At 43.3% G+C, this 17202-nt stretch overlaps 1 protein-coding gene across 1 annotated transcript in view; it reads right to left on the bottom strand.

Annotated features, from left to right (window-relative positions):
- The window catches only part of IL31RA (interleukin 31 receptor A), a 32929-nt gene extending 15931 nt beyond the window's left edge, over positions 1 to 16998 (bottom strand). The window contains exons 1-8 of the mRNA XM_064140008.1: positions 16947 to 16998; positions 13650 to 13946; positions 10003 to 10123; positions 7275 to 7456; positions 4893 to 5044; positions 2610 to 2775; positions 1961 to 2043; positions 1191 to 1407 (exon numbers count right to left, since the gene is read on the bottom strand). Coding sequence (XP_063996078.1) covers positions 1191 to 1407; positions 1961 to 2043; positions 2610 to 2775; positions 4893 to 5044; positions 7275 to 7456; positions 10003 to 10123; positions 13650 to 13946; positions 16947 to 16998 — 1270 coding nt within the window. The remainder of the gene's footprint in view (positions 1 to 1190; positions 1408 to 1960; positions 2044 to 2609; positions 2776 to 4892; positions 5045 to 7274; positions 7457 to 10002; positions 10124 to 13649; positions 13947 to 16946) is intronic.
- Between the last annotated feature and the right edge of the window lie 204 nt (positions 16999 to 17202).

Genomic DNA, 17202 nt, shown 5'->3' with positions numbered 1-17202 from the left:
CCCCTGAAGTTTGGACACTGGCATAGGCTGTGACATAGCCCTGGAGGGTGATTGATAATAAGAGTTATAAGTAAATGCTTTAATGCCTCTGTAATTTCTATTGCCTCCTGCCATAGAGCAGAAAGAGCTTTCAGCCTACCTGCTGGGCAAATAGCAGATTGACCCCAAACAGTATTTGCCGCGGGGAAAACACCTCTCTCAGTTTATAGTTTGAACTGTTTGCTAAGTTATTAATAGGTTAGGGTTGCATATTAACCCTAGAATGTTTTCATGACCATGTAGATCCTTTTAATATACAGTGGTTGGGGGTGGTGAGAGTTCAGAATATTGAGTTTAATAAACGTACATTTTTATAGAATATTAACTTGCACCAGTTAATTTCTCCCCTCCACCACAATCGGTGTAGGTGCCAGAATACCCCTCCGTGACAGAAGGGAAGGGAAGAGAAGGGAAGGGAAGGGGAAGGGAGGGAAGGGGAGGGGAATGGAGAGGAGGGGAGGGGAGTGGAGAGGAGGGGAGGGGAGGGAAGGAGGGGGAGGGAGAGGAGGGGAGGGGAGGGGAGGGGAGGAGAGGGGAGGGGAGGGGAGGGGAGGGGAGGGGGGGAGGGGAAGGGGGGAGGGGAAGGGGGGAGGGGAAGGGGGGAGGGGAAGGGGGGAGGGGAAGGGGGGAGGGGAAGGGGGGAGGGGAAGGGGGGAGGGGAAGGGGGAGGGAAAGGGGGAGGGGAAGGGGGAGAGGAAGGAGGAGGGGAAGGGGGAGGGAAAGGGGGAGGGGAAGGGGGAGGGAAAGGTGGAAAGTAGTTAAAAGAAAGGCACATAACAGCATGGAAAAATCAGAAACTCTAACACAACATCGTAAAGTGCTGGTACCTCAAAACAAAACCCCCCAAAGTAATGTTTTGTAACAAAAACATGGTATATCCTAGCAAAATACATCAATCAAGTATTATTGTTCAAGTTGAAAGTCTTGGCAGACGTGGCTATCACACATAACACAGGTATCTATAAATAGATCAAGGTCCTAGCACACTTTTCCTTCCACTCTAAAAGAACAGAAACAAATGCCAGGAAAGTTTTTTGGTTTGTTTTTTTTACTGGTTTGGGGTTTTTTGTTTGTTTTGTTTTTTGTTTTGGTTTTGTTTGGTTTTTTTTTTTTTAATGAGAAAAATATATCATGGCCCTAAGATATCTTACTTTTTTCATTAGTGGATGGAATCCTCAAGATAGCTTCAGGAGAATATCCAGCAGAGTTATAGGCAGCAACAGATATTATATATGCCTCTTCATTCACAAGTAAGCTAACATTCTTACTCAGAGAGAAGTTTGTAATCTTAAGTGCAGCATCATTTTCTGGAAAGTACTGTATTTTGTAGCCTAAGATTCTCCCAGAAGGTGGAAAGTTGTTTAATGGCTATTAGAAAATAAAATAAAAAAATTAAAAGAACAAAACCAGAAAAGCAGTACTAAGTATTTCAGTCTAATTCATATCATCAAAGGTATATACTGTATTTTAAAGAGTTCAGATCAAAGCACAAAATTATTACTCTCTAGAAAAGCAGAAGACTTTTCTTCAGACCTCTCTTCAGGACAGTGAGCTGCAACAATTTAATTGAAAGCAAGGTTCAACAGCCAAAGACTGAGATTTGAAATACAAAGTGAAATTAAACACAGTGTTGGTAAGCAGTATCACTTAAGAGCTGTTGTTAGGACTTTCAATTGGATTTTTCTAGCAATCTTAGTACAATTAAACCCTTCTTTTCTGCACAGGATTATAAAACTCTATTCATGGCCTGTTCATTAAATTAAAACCTTTTCACTTTTGCTTTAGTTCAGTGAGGTTTTTTCCTGATGACAGCAGAATTCCCTGGCAGCTATACATCCTACAACACTGAAATACTTAAATGGGATATCAGATGCGGGATGATTATCAATTATGATTATCAATTCACAAAATTTATATATACCTTCCACAGAAGATGTACAAATCTACTTCCAGCTGAGTGTGAAGACTCAATTACCCTCCACAAATCCACTTTTTCTGAAGGAGCTATTTAAAGATACAAAAAATATCTTGAAAATCTTTGTTATATTCAAAAGTGTGATATGGTAAAACCAACCAAAAGACTTAAAAATAGAGTCAGAAAACAACTTATTGAAGTTTTCCTTTGTCTAATGCTGTGCCTCTCTCCCCTAGTGGGTATAGTTTCTCTCTTTAAGTTTCCTCCTGCATTCTTTTGTTCAGTTTTCTAGCCATAATACAATTTAATTTCTCTAATGTTACTGGACATAATTGCTGTACTACATTTTCGCTGCAGTTGTACTCTGCAACATTCTGTCTCCACCAATACCCTTTAAATTTTCCTCTCTTCACTGTTTATTAACACATATCTTTTTTCCTTAGACCTGTGTTGTATCACCTTTCAAATCTCCACTTCTTGCTCACCTTTCAGTTTCCCCCTCTTCTATATTTAAACAGAACACACGTGCTCTGTTTAAACAACAGAATTCTGAATTCAGTAAACTGGTAATACACTGAAAATAGAGTTTTCCACTGCTCCATCCTAACTCCTCCAAAGTTTAACCAAAGCAAAACTTTGTGAACAGTTAGCCTACCTTTCTCTTCTGTGCTTTCACTTTTCCCTCTGCTCCATTCACTCCAGAACATTGACCCAACACTGATACACCGAACTGCAACTGAATACTCTGTGGAGTCCCATAGACCTGTGAGATTACATGATCCTGTTTTCTCTCCAGAATTCAGGGGGACTGTGACAAATTCCTGAAAGCAGATACAATGGCAAAAGCTATTTGCTGTAAAACTGCATGCAGATAAGACAGGTTCTTTAAAACTACAAAAGATGCAGGTTTTATGTTTCTGACCTCACACCTCTGAAGCTGGAAATAACTTGGGTTTGTTTTTTTTTCTGCGTAGCTTCTTTGTTCTTCCTGTAAAACTCTGGATTTGAAAAACTTGAGCCAAAACTAGGTCTGTACTGACTGGCCTGTGGCATGAACTGCGGAAAGCTCACACGTGCTTCAAGAGCAGCTGTGCTGATGCAGGAACTGTTGGATGACCACTGGTGGGAAGTAACTGGCTGTTGCTACAGCTGATATCATAGAATCACAGAATCAACCAGGTTGGAAGAGACCTCCAAGATTATCCGGTCCAACCTAGCACTCAGCCCTGTCCAATCATCTAGACTATGGCACTAAGTGCCTCATCCAGACTTTTCTTGAACACCTCCAGGGATGGTGACTCCACCACCTTCCCAGACAGCCTATTCCAATGCCGATCACTCTCTCTGTGAAGAACTTCCTCCTAACATCCAGCCTAGACCTTGCCCAGGACAACTTGAGACGATGTGGTGTGGTCAGCAGGAGCAGGGAGGTCATTCTGCCCCTGTACTCTGCACTGGGTAGACCACACCTTGAGTACTGTGTTCAGTTCTGGGCCCCCCAGTTTAGGAGGGACATTGAGATGCTTGAGCATGTCCAGAGAAGGGCAACGAGGCTGGTGAGAGGCCTTGAGCACAGCCCTATGAGGAGAGGCTGAGGGAGCTGGGATTGTTTAGCCTGGAGAAGAGGAGGCTCAGGGCTGACCTTACTGCTGTCTACAACTACCTGAGGGGTGGTTGTGGCCAGGAGGAGGTTGCTCTCTTCTCTCAGGTGGCCAGCACCAGAACGAGAGGACACAGCCTCAGGTTGCACCAGGGGAAATTTAGGCTGGAGGTGAGGAGAAAGTTCTTCACTGAGAGAGTCATTGGACACTGGAATGGGCTGCCTGGGGAGGTGGTGGAGTCGCCGTCCCTGGGGCAGTTCAAGGCAAGGTTGGACGTGGCACTTGGTGCCATGGTCTAGCCTTGAGCTCTGTGGTAAAGGGTTGGACTTGATGACCTGTGAGGTCTCTTCCAGCCCTGATGATACTGTGATATGTCCCTTTGTTTTGTTGCTGGTTGCCTGGGAGAAGAGACCAACTCCCACCTGCCTACAAACTCCCTTCAGGTAGTTGTAAACAGTAAAGAGATCACCCCAGAGCCTCCTCTTCTCGATGGAGTTGCTGTCCCTGGAGGTGTTCAAGAAAAGCCTGGATGAGGCACTCAGTGCCATGGTCTAGTTGATTAGACAGGGCTGGATGATATGTTGGATTGGATGATCTTGGAGGTCTCTTCCAACCTGGTTGAATCTATGATTCTTTGACTACTATTAGTAATCCCAATGACTCTTCTCTCCCAGAATTATGCATTTAATGTATAAATGGTACGGTCAAGGCAGACATCTCAGTTTAATGAACTTAAAAAACAGGACAATCAACCTGACCCATTCTTACATTTGCAAGAAGAAATAACAATACTGCATATCAGTTCCATACTGTGGAGCATAGGAATAGGTCACCTGAATGAAGCAAATTACCAAAAAAAGTTGTGTTTTTTTCTAACAGTTCCATTTAAGTGTCAGAAAGAAACTCAGAAAAGCAATTTCCTTTATTTTCCATCTTGAAAATTTTATACTTTAATTCACTTGAAAATTAGTGCACCCTAATCTGATTCAGCTATTTTAGTCAAGAATAAAAGCTGGGTTTAACACACAGGATGCAACGGGAATTTGCAATATTTTGATTGTGTGTATAATCCCTGAGCCTAAGGTCATCCTTCAGCCTTTCACAGAAATGTATTCAGAAGTATGGTACGTACCAAACGAGTCACTGACTAAAAGGAAGAGAACAATTAATCCTAGACAACAGTCACCTTAATATGAAGTATACCAAACTATGCCCCAATAACAGGGTTTTAATCATTATTTCCAACTATTAGTTGTCTTTTTTAATTTAGCTTTACGTAACAGCAAGAAATCAGTCACAAAGAAACTAACATTCAGAAGAAAATCTATGTATCTTACCGAAGAGTTTGAGTGTAAGTTTCTGTATTGAACTTGGCAAGAAAATTTGTTTGATGAGATAATCTTCTCAGGCATTTTCCAGGCTACTGTAAGCAACTGCTTTATACCGGTGACTCTTTTAACTGAAAGTATTTCAGGAGGGTCAAATTTCACTGAATGGAGAAACAAAAACATTAGAAGCATTTTCCTCTGTTACAAAAGTTAAGAACTGTTCCAGCTGTGTGTATTACAAGAAGCTTAATTATTCTCTCAGTAACATATATCCTATCAGATTATTCACATGATGGGCTGCTTTATAGACCTGAGTTATCTATAGGAGAGATCATGCATATAACCTGTTAAATGCTGACAAACTTGCTCTCAAGCTGATGTGCAAATTTCTTTCAACTGTGTCACCACTGAAGAATTCTAGTCAAAAAGCACAGCAGGGAAAAGAAAGAAAGAGGAGCTGGGATGTCAAACTGCAGATGAGGCACAAATTCATCTGCAAAGGGTTACAGGGAGGTAGAAGTATGAAGCAGACAACAGGAAAAGAATGGACTAACACAGAGAAAAGAGATGGATGGTACAAAGGACGTGGAAATTAATGAGAAGGCACAGCATGTCTGAACACAGGGAATAAAGAGTGGCTGAAGAGGTGACGGAGTGCTGCAGCAAAAGCTCTGAAAAAGGTTGTTGATTAACTACACTAAGATGAACAGCAGAAAGTGGAGCACAGCACAGAGGGAGAAGAGGCAGGCAAAATTGTTCAAGCTTTTGAGAATCACAGCACAAGCAATTTTTTAACATTCCTAACCAGGAAGTAGAATATCAAAGTAAATCACAGAATGATTGAGGCTGGAAAAGCCCTCTGAGGTCATCGAGTCCAGCCTATGACCTAACACCATAACATCAGCTAAAACATGCCACCAAGTGCCACATCCAACGTTTCCTGAAAGACTTCCAGGGACAGTGACTCCACCACCTCCCTGGGCAGTCCATTACAGTGCCATATTACCCTCTCCTTGAGGAAGTGCTTCCTGACATCCAACCTAAACCTCCCCTGACACAGCTTCAGACTTCTTGTCCTATCACTAATTGCCTGAGTTAAAAGCCTGACCCCCACCTGACTACAACTTCCTTTTAGGTAGAGAGACTTAGAGAGTGATAAGGTCCTCTCTAAGTCTCCTTTTCTCCAGGCTGAACAAGCCCAGCTACCTCAGCCTTTCCTCATACAACTTTCCTTCCACCCCCTCACCAGTCTCGTTGCTCTATGATGGGTGGGTATGGAGAAATCACAATAAGCACTTACAGACAATCCAAGTTTCAATAAAAGGTTTCAGTATATGACCTTTACTAGTAGATAATTTAAAACATTGTCATTTCTAGTGGATACACCAAACATTAGCTTAAAAACATACTGTAGTTAGGCATTTCATAGTATGAATGCAGCACACTACAATTTTTCATCACTGCTTGATAAAACAAAGGAATTGCTGAAAATTGCTGTGAAAGACCATGCAAAGAGCCTTGCTTCAACCAGATTAGAAACATAAAATTTTGATGGGAGAAAAAAAAATGGGAAGAATGAAGCCTTTCATTTAACCTTAAATGTAATTTCAGACACATCATAATTTTAACTAACAATTAAAATCAGATGGCAGCTGAAAACTGGAGCAAATTTAAAACCACATGAAACCCAAATAATAGCTTCAAAACTGTGGTACTGAAAAACTATCTTTTCCTTAGTTTATTCTATGTAAACTAGCACTTATCAGACAACTCACAGTATCACAGTATCACACAGTATCACAGTATCACAGTATCACCAAGGTTGGAAGAGACCTCACAGATCATCAGGTCCAACCCTTTACCACAGTGCCCAAGGCTAGACCATGGCACCAAGTGCCACATCCAACCTTGCCTTGAACAGCCCCAGGGACGGCGACTCCACCACCTCCCCGGGCAGCCCATTCCAGTGTCCAATGACTCTCTCAGGGAAGAACTTTCTCCTCACCTCCAGCCTAAATCTCCCCTGGTGCAGCCTGAGGCTGTGTCCTCTCGTTCTGGCGCTGGCCACCTGAGAGAAGAGAGCAACCTCCTCCTGGCCACAACCACCCCTCAGGTAGTTGTAGACAGCAATGAGGTCTCCCCTGAGCCTCCTCTTCTCCAGGCTAAACAATCCCAGCTCCCTCAACCTCTCCTCGTAGGGCTGTGCTCAAGGCCTCTCACCAGCCTCGTCGCCCTTCTCTGGACACGCTCGAGCATCTCAACGTCCCTCCTAAACTGGGGGGCCCAGAACTGAACACAGTACTCGAGAAGAGGAAAAATGGAACTGGGAAGGGTGCAGTCAGCTCAGCATATACTGCTTTGTATATCTGTTTAACACTTGCTGATAATTACCTATGTTTTCCATAGGTATAGGAACACAGTCTGATGAAGCTTTGCCCAACACATTCTCAGCTTTCACCTGAAAGCAAGAAGAACTACTATATGGAGCATATGGAGGATAAAATGAACACGACTCTGCTTTGCTTTCGCAGAGGTATGCTGTATTTGGATGAGTCACACCTCCTTTTGTCATCCTAAAAAAAAAAAAAACCAAACAAGAGAAAATAGAAGGAATTATAAATTATAGGTTTATTCTTTTATGCTTTAAATGACTGCTGGGTTACTATTTAATTATAATTAGTATGTGTTTGAAGTTGAAGAAATTTTTACCAGTGAACGTCTCCTGAGATGATATGGTTGTGCAACCAAATACTCTTTCTTAATCACAGAACGTTAGGGGCTGGAAGAGACCTTCAGTGATCATCCACTCCAACCCCCCTGCCCGGGCAGGATCACCTATACCAGATCACACCGGTTCGCATCCAGGTGGGTCTTGAATATCTCCAGAGAGGAAGACTCCACAACTCCCCTGGCTACCCTGTTCCAATGTTCTGTCACCTTCAGTGAAGAAATTTTCCCTCATGTTTATATGGACCTTCCTATGCCTCAGCTTCCACCCATTGCTCCTTGCCCTGTCATCAGGCATCACCAAGCAGAGTCTGGCTCCATCCTCCGAGTGCTCACCCTTGACATACTTATAAACATTAACGAGATCATCCCTCAGTCTTCTCCTCCCCAAACTAAAGAGCACCAGCCCCCTCAGCCTTCAAAGGGAAGATGTTCCACTCCCTTAATCATCCTTGTGGCTCTGGGCTGGACATTCTCAAGCAGTTCTCTACCCTTTTTGAACTGAGGGGCCAAATTCCACTGCTCCTGTAAAAGCACAGGAATAGCCTGCACAGACTCAAATTAGTTGTTACAGCAATTATTAAGACAGCTTTTCAGGAGCAGTAATGAAGAGTGAAAAAGCCTTAATGGGGGAGCCCACGTCACTCCCCAGAAGCTCTCCATTAAAAATACAGACAGGTAGATACAGCTAGTAACATGTGCCACATGGAATTATGTGAGAACAAGACGTTATTAGCCTTTTAAACACTGAATACACAAATAAAGCCTAACTGCACCACTACCAAGATAATAAATTTTTTTTTAAAAAAACATATTTTCCTGACAGAACACACTGAAAATATTCTGTATTTACAGCACATGCTTGCATAATAAGCAGCGTGGGATGCAAAACTAACAAAGTTTGCTTCTTTTTTACCAAGCCACGGAGAAACTGTCGAACTAACCAAAACTCTGACATGAGCCCTGTGTTAAATATTTCATATTACGTGGTAAGCAACTGGGTATTTGTGCAAGTAATAAGCAGTTTCATAAGCCTATGCTGCTGTGAATGGAAGCAGTTCTACCTTCCCTAACAAGAACATGCGTTTGTTTTTCACCCACAGCTTTGCTGCCTTGTACCGGTGCTTTTGGAGTCATATGGTAACTACCTGAAGGGAGACTGTAGCCAGGTGGGGGTTGGTCTCTTCTCCCAGACAACCAGCAACAGAACAAGGGGACACAGTCTCAAGTTGTGCTGGGGGAAGCATAGGCTGGATGTTAGGAGGAAGTTCTTGGCAGAGAGAGTGACTGGCATTGGAATGGGCTGCCCAGGGAGGTGGTGGAGTTGCTGTTCCTGGAGGTGTTCCTTTTCTTTAAGAAAAGACTGGCTGAGGCACTTAGTGCCATGGTCTGGTTGACTGGCTAGGGCTGGGTGCTAGGTTGGACTGGATGATCTTGGAGGTCTCTTCCAGCCTGGTTGATTCTATGATTCTATGGTGAACTCATCTTGAGAGTTAGCATGGGCAGGGACATCCTACCCTAGATCAGGCTGGCCACAGACTCATCCAGCCTGGCCTTAAACACCTCCAGGGAGGGACCCTCAACCACCTCCCTGGGCAGCCCTTTCCAGGCTCTTACCACTCTCATGCTGAAGAACTTCCTCCTCACATCCAGTCTGTTAGATTTTACTGAAAATAGTGTTGCAGTCTGGACACTGAAAGAATCAGGTATTTATGCTTCTATAATAGGGGCACAAAACCACTGAAAAAACATGAGACTACATGATCTGTATCTGTAAATACACATCCCTAGATGGAGGCAATCCAAAAGGGATAACTAACTCTGGATTCTTTCCCTGAAACCATATGACTCCAAAGGTCCCTAAGCTAAACCCCACAGGTGCCAAGGAGAATACAGGGGATAGAATAGGGGACTTTAATAGCTTTAACTTGGATTTGTTGAAAGTAGAGAAGGAAATCATCTCTTTCTTTTTTTTTTTCACCCAAAGTGAGTGCAGCTAGTCATACAGAAAGTTTCAGGTTGACAGTTCCATGGAATACCTCCATTCTTTTGTACATAACCTCACTCAGCTTTTCATCTAAGTAGTAATGTAGCTTCCAGGAAACATGTCAATAGCAATTCTGACATAAACATTTGTATACCAAACACTGGGATCAGATCCTAATTTCCTTTATATATCAGATTGAAACTTTTTTTTCAACTAATGGCAAAAATAATTGAATGTACTAAGGGAATGCCATGACTCTGAACTCCATGCTTCCAGGTTTGTTTGTTGGGTTTTTTTTTGGTTGGGTTGTGGTTTGGTTTTTTTTTTACAGAAGTCAGTATATGAGAGAAAGGCAACTGGTGGTCTCACCTCAGCAGTCCAGTTCCAAATACATCTTATACTTACATTTTTTGGTAAAGAGTATAGTTTGTCATAAGATTTGTTTCTCTTCCTGAATTCCATGTGCAGGTAAGTTTAGTATTAAAGTAGTAAGTGCAGGAAATATTTCTTGGAGTATCTGGTGGAACTGCAATGACAAAGTTTTTTTGGGGAAAAAATACAGTAAAAATAAGTAATTTTAATGTACAACTGACTTTGTTGTACAAAAAGCAGATTACATTTCTCTTCACTAAGTGTCATGAGTAGCACTTCATTTTATAACTTCTTATTGACCTCAGAATTACTCATAAAACCAAAATCAAAGCTACACTTTCTTCTCCTGGGGAGACAGAGATTTTCTCCAAATACTTGCCAGGAGTGCTTAACTAAGTGATCCTGGCAGTACTTCTGCAGTACTTCATCATCTTACATTAAACCACTACATCCATTGTCCTGAACCTCTAACTATACCTTCAAAGAAACAGGACAAAAGTTCAGGAAAAGGCATTCTCTGGAAGATAAAACTCCTTCTGGGTCCTTCCCAGAATGAAAACCCCTCGCCTGAGGAGCCTGCAGGACCTTAGAGTACAGATGACAGCTTCCTAGGAAATATACCCATATGACCCTGAAGAGATCACTAATTCTGACTCTATCGTATACGCAAGGTAGCACAAAGGAAACAACTCTCTGCAACCCCTGCAGTCTGAAGTCAGCCATAAAAATGTTAACACCTTTACAAAACCTCTTTGTTAAAGGCAGACTTCACCCCATAAGAAAAACTAAACTCAAAAGGAAGAGAACTGCAAGTGCAAATAAATTGGCTGGAAAACTCCCATCTCCAAAATAATATTTTTCTGTCAGACCTACTATAACAGTGCTGGGCCCCATCCTCTTTAACATCTTCATAGATGATCTGGATGAGGGCATCGAGTCAGTCATCAGCAAGTTTGCAGATGACACCAAGCTGGGGGCAGATGTGGCTGGGTTGGAGGGCAGAAGGGCTCTGCAGCGGGACCTTGACCGCCTGGACAGATGGGCAGAGTCCAATGGGATGGGGTTCAATAGCTCCAAGTCCAGGGTGCTGCACTTTGGCCACAACAACCCCATGCAGAGATACAGGCTGGGGTCGGAGTGGCTGGAGAGCAGCCAGACAGAGAGGGATCTGGGGGTGCTGATTGATACCTGCCTGAACATGAGCCAGCAGTGTGCCCAGGTGGCCAAGAGAGCCAGTGGCATCCTGGCCTGCATCAGGAATGGTGTGGTCAGCAGGAGCAGGGAGGTCATTCTGCCCCTGTGCTCTGCACTGGTTAGACCTCACCTTGAGTACTGTGTTCAGTTCTGGGCCCCCCAGTTTAAAAGGGACATTGAGATGCTTGAGCATGTCCAGAGAAGAGCGACGAGGCTGGTGAGAGGCCTTGAGCACAGCCCTATGAGGAGAGGCTGAGGGAGCTGGGATTGGTTAGCCTGGAGAAGAGGAGGCTCAGGGGTGACCTTATTGCTGTCTACAACTACCTGAAGGGTGGTTGTGGCCAGGAGGAGGTTGCTCTCTTCTCTCAGGTGGCCAGCACCAGAACGAGAGGACACAGCCTCAGGCTGCGCCAGGGGAAATTTAGGCTGGAGGTGAGGAGAAAGTTCTTCACTGAGAGAGTCATTGGACACTGGAATGGGCTGCCCGGGGAGGTGGTGGAGTCGCCGTCCCTGGAGCTGTTCAAGGCAGGATTGGACGTGGCACTTGGTGCCATGGTCTAGCCTTGAGCTCTGTGGTAAAGGGTTGGACTTGATGATCTGTGAGGTCTCTTCCAACCTTGTTGATACTGTGATACTGTGATAACACTCAAAACACCTTTCTCTTACTGACAAACTTAGTGCTCACTAAACTCTGAGGACAGCTAATACCTTCCACTGCTTTTTATTCCATGCATGTATCTATGCACTTATTCCTTTGTTACTTAAATGGGACCCCCAGGCATATCACAGTATCACAGTATCACGTGGACTAAATCTGTTCAATAAGTTAGAGAATTTATGTAGAGATGTGTCCTGTAACATTCTCATTAGAAATTGCAACTCCTTTTTTTTTTTCAGAATCAAGCATTGGAGACAAAATCCTCCCTGGGGAAATCTGGAGTTTTCTAGGATAGACAGAAGACATAGCCAAAGGGACACACCCAGTGCCATTTCAGCTCAGTGGAAAACCTCCACTCATTTCAGCTGGCCAAAAGTCAGGGTGGGAGATGTTACGGGCCAGAGTCAGTAAAGACTGTCTGCAAATTCATACTTCATTTCAGGAAAAAAATACAAAGGAGATACTTGAATCATAGAATCAACCAGGTTGGAAGAGACCTCCAAGATCATCCAGGCCAACCTATCCCCCAGCCCTATCCAGTCAACCAGACCATGGCACTAAGTGCCTCATCCAGGCTTTTCTTGAAGACCCCCAGGGACGGTGACTCCACCACCTCCCTGGGCAGCCCATTCCAATGCCAGTCACTCTCTCTGGTAACAACTTCCTCCTAACATCCAGCCTAGACCTCCCCCGGGACAACTTGAGACTGTGTCCCCTTGTTCTGTTGCTGCCTGCCTGGGAGAAAAGATCAACCCCCACCTAGCTACAGCTTCTCTTCAGGTACCTGTAGACAGCAATGAGGTCACCTCTGAGCCTCCTCTTCTCCAGGCTAAACACCCCCAGCTCCCTCAGCCTCTCCTCATAGGATTTGTGCTCCAGGCCCCTCACCAGCTTTGTTGCCCCTCTCTGGACATGTTCCAGCACCTCATTATCTCTCTTGAATTGAGGAGCCCAGAACTGGACACAGGACTCAAGGTGTGGTCTGACCAGTGCTGAGTACAGGGGCAGAATAACCTCCCTTGTCCTACTGGCCACAGTGTTCCTGATGCAGGCCAGGATGCCATTGGCTCTCTTGGCCACCTGGGCACACTGCTGGCTCATCTTCAGCTACTATCTACCAGTACTCCCAGGCCCCTTTCTTCCTGGCTGCTCTCAGCCACTCTGTCCCCAGCCTGTAGTGCCGCTTGGGGTTGTTGTGGCCAAAGTGCAGAACCCTGCACTTGGCCTTGTTAAATCTCATCCCATTGGCCTCTGCCCACCCATCCAGCCTGTCCAGGTCCCTCTGCAGGGCTCTCCTACCTTCCAACAGATCAACACCTGCTCCTAGCTTGGTGTCATCTGCAAACTTACTGATGCTGGACTCAATTCCTTCATCCAGGTCATCAATAAAGATGTTGAGCAGGACTGGGCCCAGCACTGATCCCTGGGGAACACCACTAGTGACAGCTGCCAATTGGATGTGGCACCATTCACCACCACTCTCTGGGCCCTGCCATCCAGCCAGTTCTTGACTCATATCAGAGTGAATCTGTCCAAGACATGAGCTGCCAGGTTGGCTAGGAGCTTCTTGTGGCAGACAGTGGCAAAGGCTTTGCTGAAGTCCAGGCAGACTATATCCACAGCCTGCCCCACATTCACCAGGCAGGTAACCTGATCATGAAAGGAGATCAGGTTGGTGAGGCACGACCTGCCCTTCCTAAACCCATGCTGGTGTCTTACAATGCCACCAAGCTCAGGTGTGGGGGGAAAAAGGTAATTTAAAAGTGCCCTTTTTACAGTAAGTTATTAAAAGATGTTAATTTTTTTTTTTTTTACAATTTCCACTTACAGCCAGATTCAACTTCAGTGTGAACCAAAAGTTGCTCCTTGTCCAAGTACCTAGTGCAACACTTCACATGAGCTTTGCTGTAAGTGAAATTGTGGATGGTTACACTAGATACAGTCTCATTCACAACATTATAATGTTCCTGAGCAATCAATTCATGGTTCAGTCTCCAGATGATGTGGCTTGCATTTCTTTGAGGTGTGTAGTGTTTTCCAAGAAAACAATACAGTTTCAGGGTGGATCCTCTTTCAATTTCAGGCGACGAAGGAAAGATGTCAGCATCTCCAACAGGATTTTCATCTAAAAACAAAATTGAGGACATCACATAATCTAATTAATTAAAATACCTGTGGGAAAACAGTAATTTATTTTGTTGTCCACAGATCAGTTTAATTAGATTTATTTTCTTATAGGGTTCAGATGAAATGCTCAGTTAGCCATTCGAATCAGACACTGATATATGAGAATATTTGAATTAATCCAGTAATTATATTTCAAGATCTTCCCAGAAACGGGGGGGGGGGGGGGGGGGGGGGGATCAAATCTAATGTTTTTTAATCACTGAAAATGAAGAGAATCATAGAATTATAGAATCAGTTGGGCTTGGGAGGGACCACAAGGATCATCTAGTTCCAACCCCCCTGCCATGGGCAGGGACACCCTACCCTAGATCAGGCTGGCCACAGACTCATCCAGCCTGGCCTTAAACACCTCCAGGGATGGGGCCTCAGCCACCTCCCTGGGCAACCCATTCCAGTCTCTCACCACTCTCAGGCTCAAGAACTTCCTCCTCACATCCAGTCTGATTCTCCCCACCTCCAGCTTTGCTCCATTCTCCCTAGTCCTGTCACTCCCTGATATCCTAAAAAGTCCCTCCCCAGCTTTTTTGTAGCCCCCCTTCAGATACTGGAAGGCCACAAGAAGGTCACCTCACAGCCTCCTCTCCTCCAGACTGAGCAGCCCCAACTCTTTCAATCTGTCCTCATAGCAGAGCTGCTCCAGCCCTCTGATCGTCCCAGTGACCCTTCTCTGGACACGCTCCAGCACATCCACATCCTTCTTGTAATGGGGGCTCCAGAACTGGATACAGTAACCACCAAGAGGGACTCCTGTCTTTGTTTTTTAAAACCATTCCTATATCTAAAATGTATGCACACCGTTTAGATGCCACCAACTACTGTATCACAAAATACACTGAACTGGTCAGCTTGAAATTTACAACTAAGCTTCTTCATATTTCAATATCCCCTTAGCACTTGCACCTCTTATGGAATTTATTATTTCCAGATACAGTGAAGGAGTTGTGTACAAAGTGCATGCAAGGAATACACAGAAGCAGGATGAATTAATTAATTCAGCAACAAGGCTATTAAACAGAGCAAGCATCACCAATTAAAAGTCCTGCAGGGAGCTCACTGTTTTTTTTTTTTGTTGTTGTTTGACTAGTTGATTGGTTTGGAGGTTTGGGGGGGAGTATTAGTAGTTGTTGTTTGTTTGGGGGGGGGGGGCAGGTTTCTTTTGGGGGTTTTTGTGTTTTGTTGTAGCTTTTTTTTTTTCCTTTTTTTGCTGTTACTTATTTCTGGATGCCAAATTTCATAAATAAGTCTGTTGAATACCACCACTGCCACCCTGTTTTATAGGTAGCATTTCTTTGCTAGAATACAGGAATGAAAGGGAATTACATATATATAAACAAACAAACAAACAGAAAATACCCAAACACACTTCTTTGCTTTCCTGTAATTGTCTCCTTCAGGGTATATCAATTGTAAACTGTTTTCTGTTTCTTTCTGTTTCTTTTTGTTTCAATGTGATTCCTCCATGTTTCAAAGTCATACCATTGGCTATTTTGCACTCTACTGCACTGCATATTGGTTGTAAACAGTTGCCCAAACTGCTTTCCTGTATTTTTCAAGCTTCTACAAACATATGCACCTCTCTTCCATGTACTTCCCAATTTGAGACAAAAATTCCATTAGGTACTAAATTACTGATGCATGTTAAGCTGTAATACACTGTGCATGACTTCTCAATTACTGTCACAAAGTAATTATTTCAGTTTGCCTTTCTGATTTCCTATTCTAGTTTATAATCATAGAATCAACCAGGTTGGAAGAGACCTCCAAGATCATCCAGTCCAACCTATCCAACCTATTCATCCAGTCCAGCCCTATCCAGTCAACTAGACCATGGCACTAAGTGCCTCATCCAGGCTTTTCTTGAAGACCTCCAGGGATGGTGACTCCACCACCTCCCTGGGCAGCCCATTCCAATGCCAATCACTCTCTCCATCACGAACTGCCTCCTCACATCCAGCCTAGACCTCCCCAGGTACAATATTTAACTGAATCAATTTAAAGTGGCACCATTGCCACAAGGAGCATTTTTCAATCCTTGACCACTCGTTCATTGCTTACCCACTTTACTTGCCAGAAGAGCTGCCTGCACAGTGAACAAGAGGGAACTGATACAGATGAAAAATAAAAGCTTGGCAAAAAAAACAAACCCAAAACATGGTTCTCCATTCAAGACAGATTCCTTACTAATCCACAACTATCCACACAAATATGCATTCCACCAGAAGACAAAAGATAGGAGGAGTGGAACCACTTCAGTAGTTACCTGTGCTGGCTTAAGCTGACTGTAGAACTATCACATAAAAAAAAAAAAAAAAAAAAAATTTAAAAAAAAAAAAGGCAAATAAATAAGTAAATAAATAAATAAATAGCTAACAGTCATATATTGTTTTAAAAATACAAATGAGAATGCTATCAGCCATTGCTGAAGAGGTTTTGATTTGATTTTAAACAGTCCAAAAACAGCAAATAATAACTGCATTTTAAATGTCCATGTATTGCATAAACATAAGTTTAGTATCCAAAAAGAACCTGACCAATGATATGACTTCCAGATGCATATTCATTTTCTATATTGTGTGCAACAGGGAAACAGTTAACAAAGTAAGTTTTTGGGGGGGTTAGGGTTCTGGTTGTCTGTTTGTTTGTTTGTTTTTTATATAATGCTTTAAATACAAATGAAAAGAAATCCAGACTATCATGGTCACAACTAACATTCCACAAAGAGGACATCTCCAGTGCCATAAATTAGGTATTTTTGCTATATATAATGTACACTACTTAGTCAATCACCCACTAACTTCTATTTCTAAAATGCACCTCCCTCCCCCACCCCTTTCTTTTTAATTTAATTTTTAAAACTCCTCAATATTTCATTTGGAGGAGATCATCTTTTGGAAAACTTTCTTTTGGTAGGAAAGGTGCCAACAGTAAAGAAACATACCTGCTATAGAGCTGCAGAGTAGGATAAACAGCCAAATCAAATTGTTGAGCATCTCCTTTTCAGTAAACATGGGCAGGAAATGCTGTCACAAAATAAAAATAAAAATAACTTACTTCAAGTAACAATGCCCCTGTAATTCCTCCTAAGTATTTGCATAGGGTGCAATAAAGCTGTTTCTCCCTTAGAATCACAGCATCATAGAATCAACCAGGTTGGAAGAGACCTCCAAGATCATCCAGTCCAACCTAGCACCCAG

This window comes from Pogoniulus pusillus, chromosome Z (genome assembly GCF_015220805.1).
Source record: "Pogoniulus pusillus isolate bPogPus1 chromosome Z, bPogPus1.pri, whole genome shotgun sequence".
Classification (NCBI taxonomy): Eukaryota; Metazoa; Chordata; class Aves; order Piciformes; family Lybiidae; genus Pogoniulus; species Pogoniulus pusillus.
Note: the sequence above shows the minus strand (reverse complement) of the source record. Positions and strands in the feature narration are given on the sequence as shown.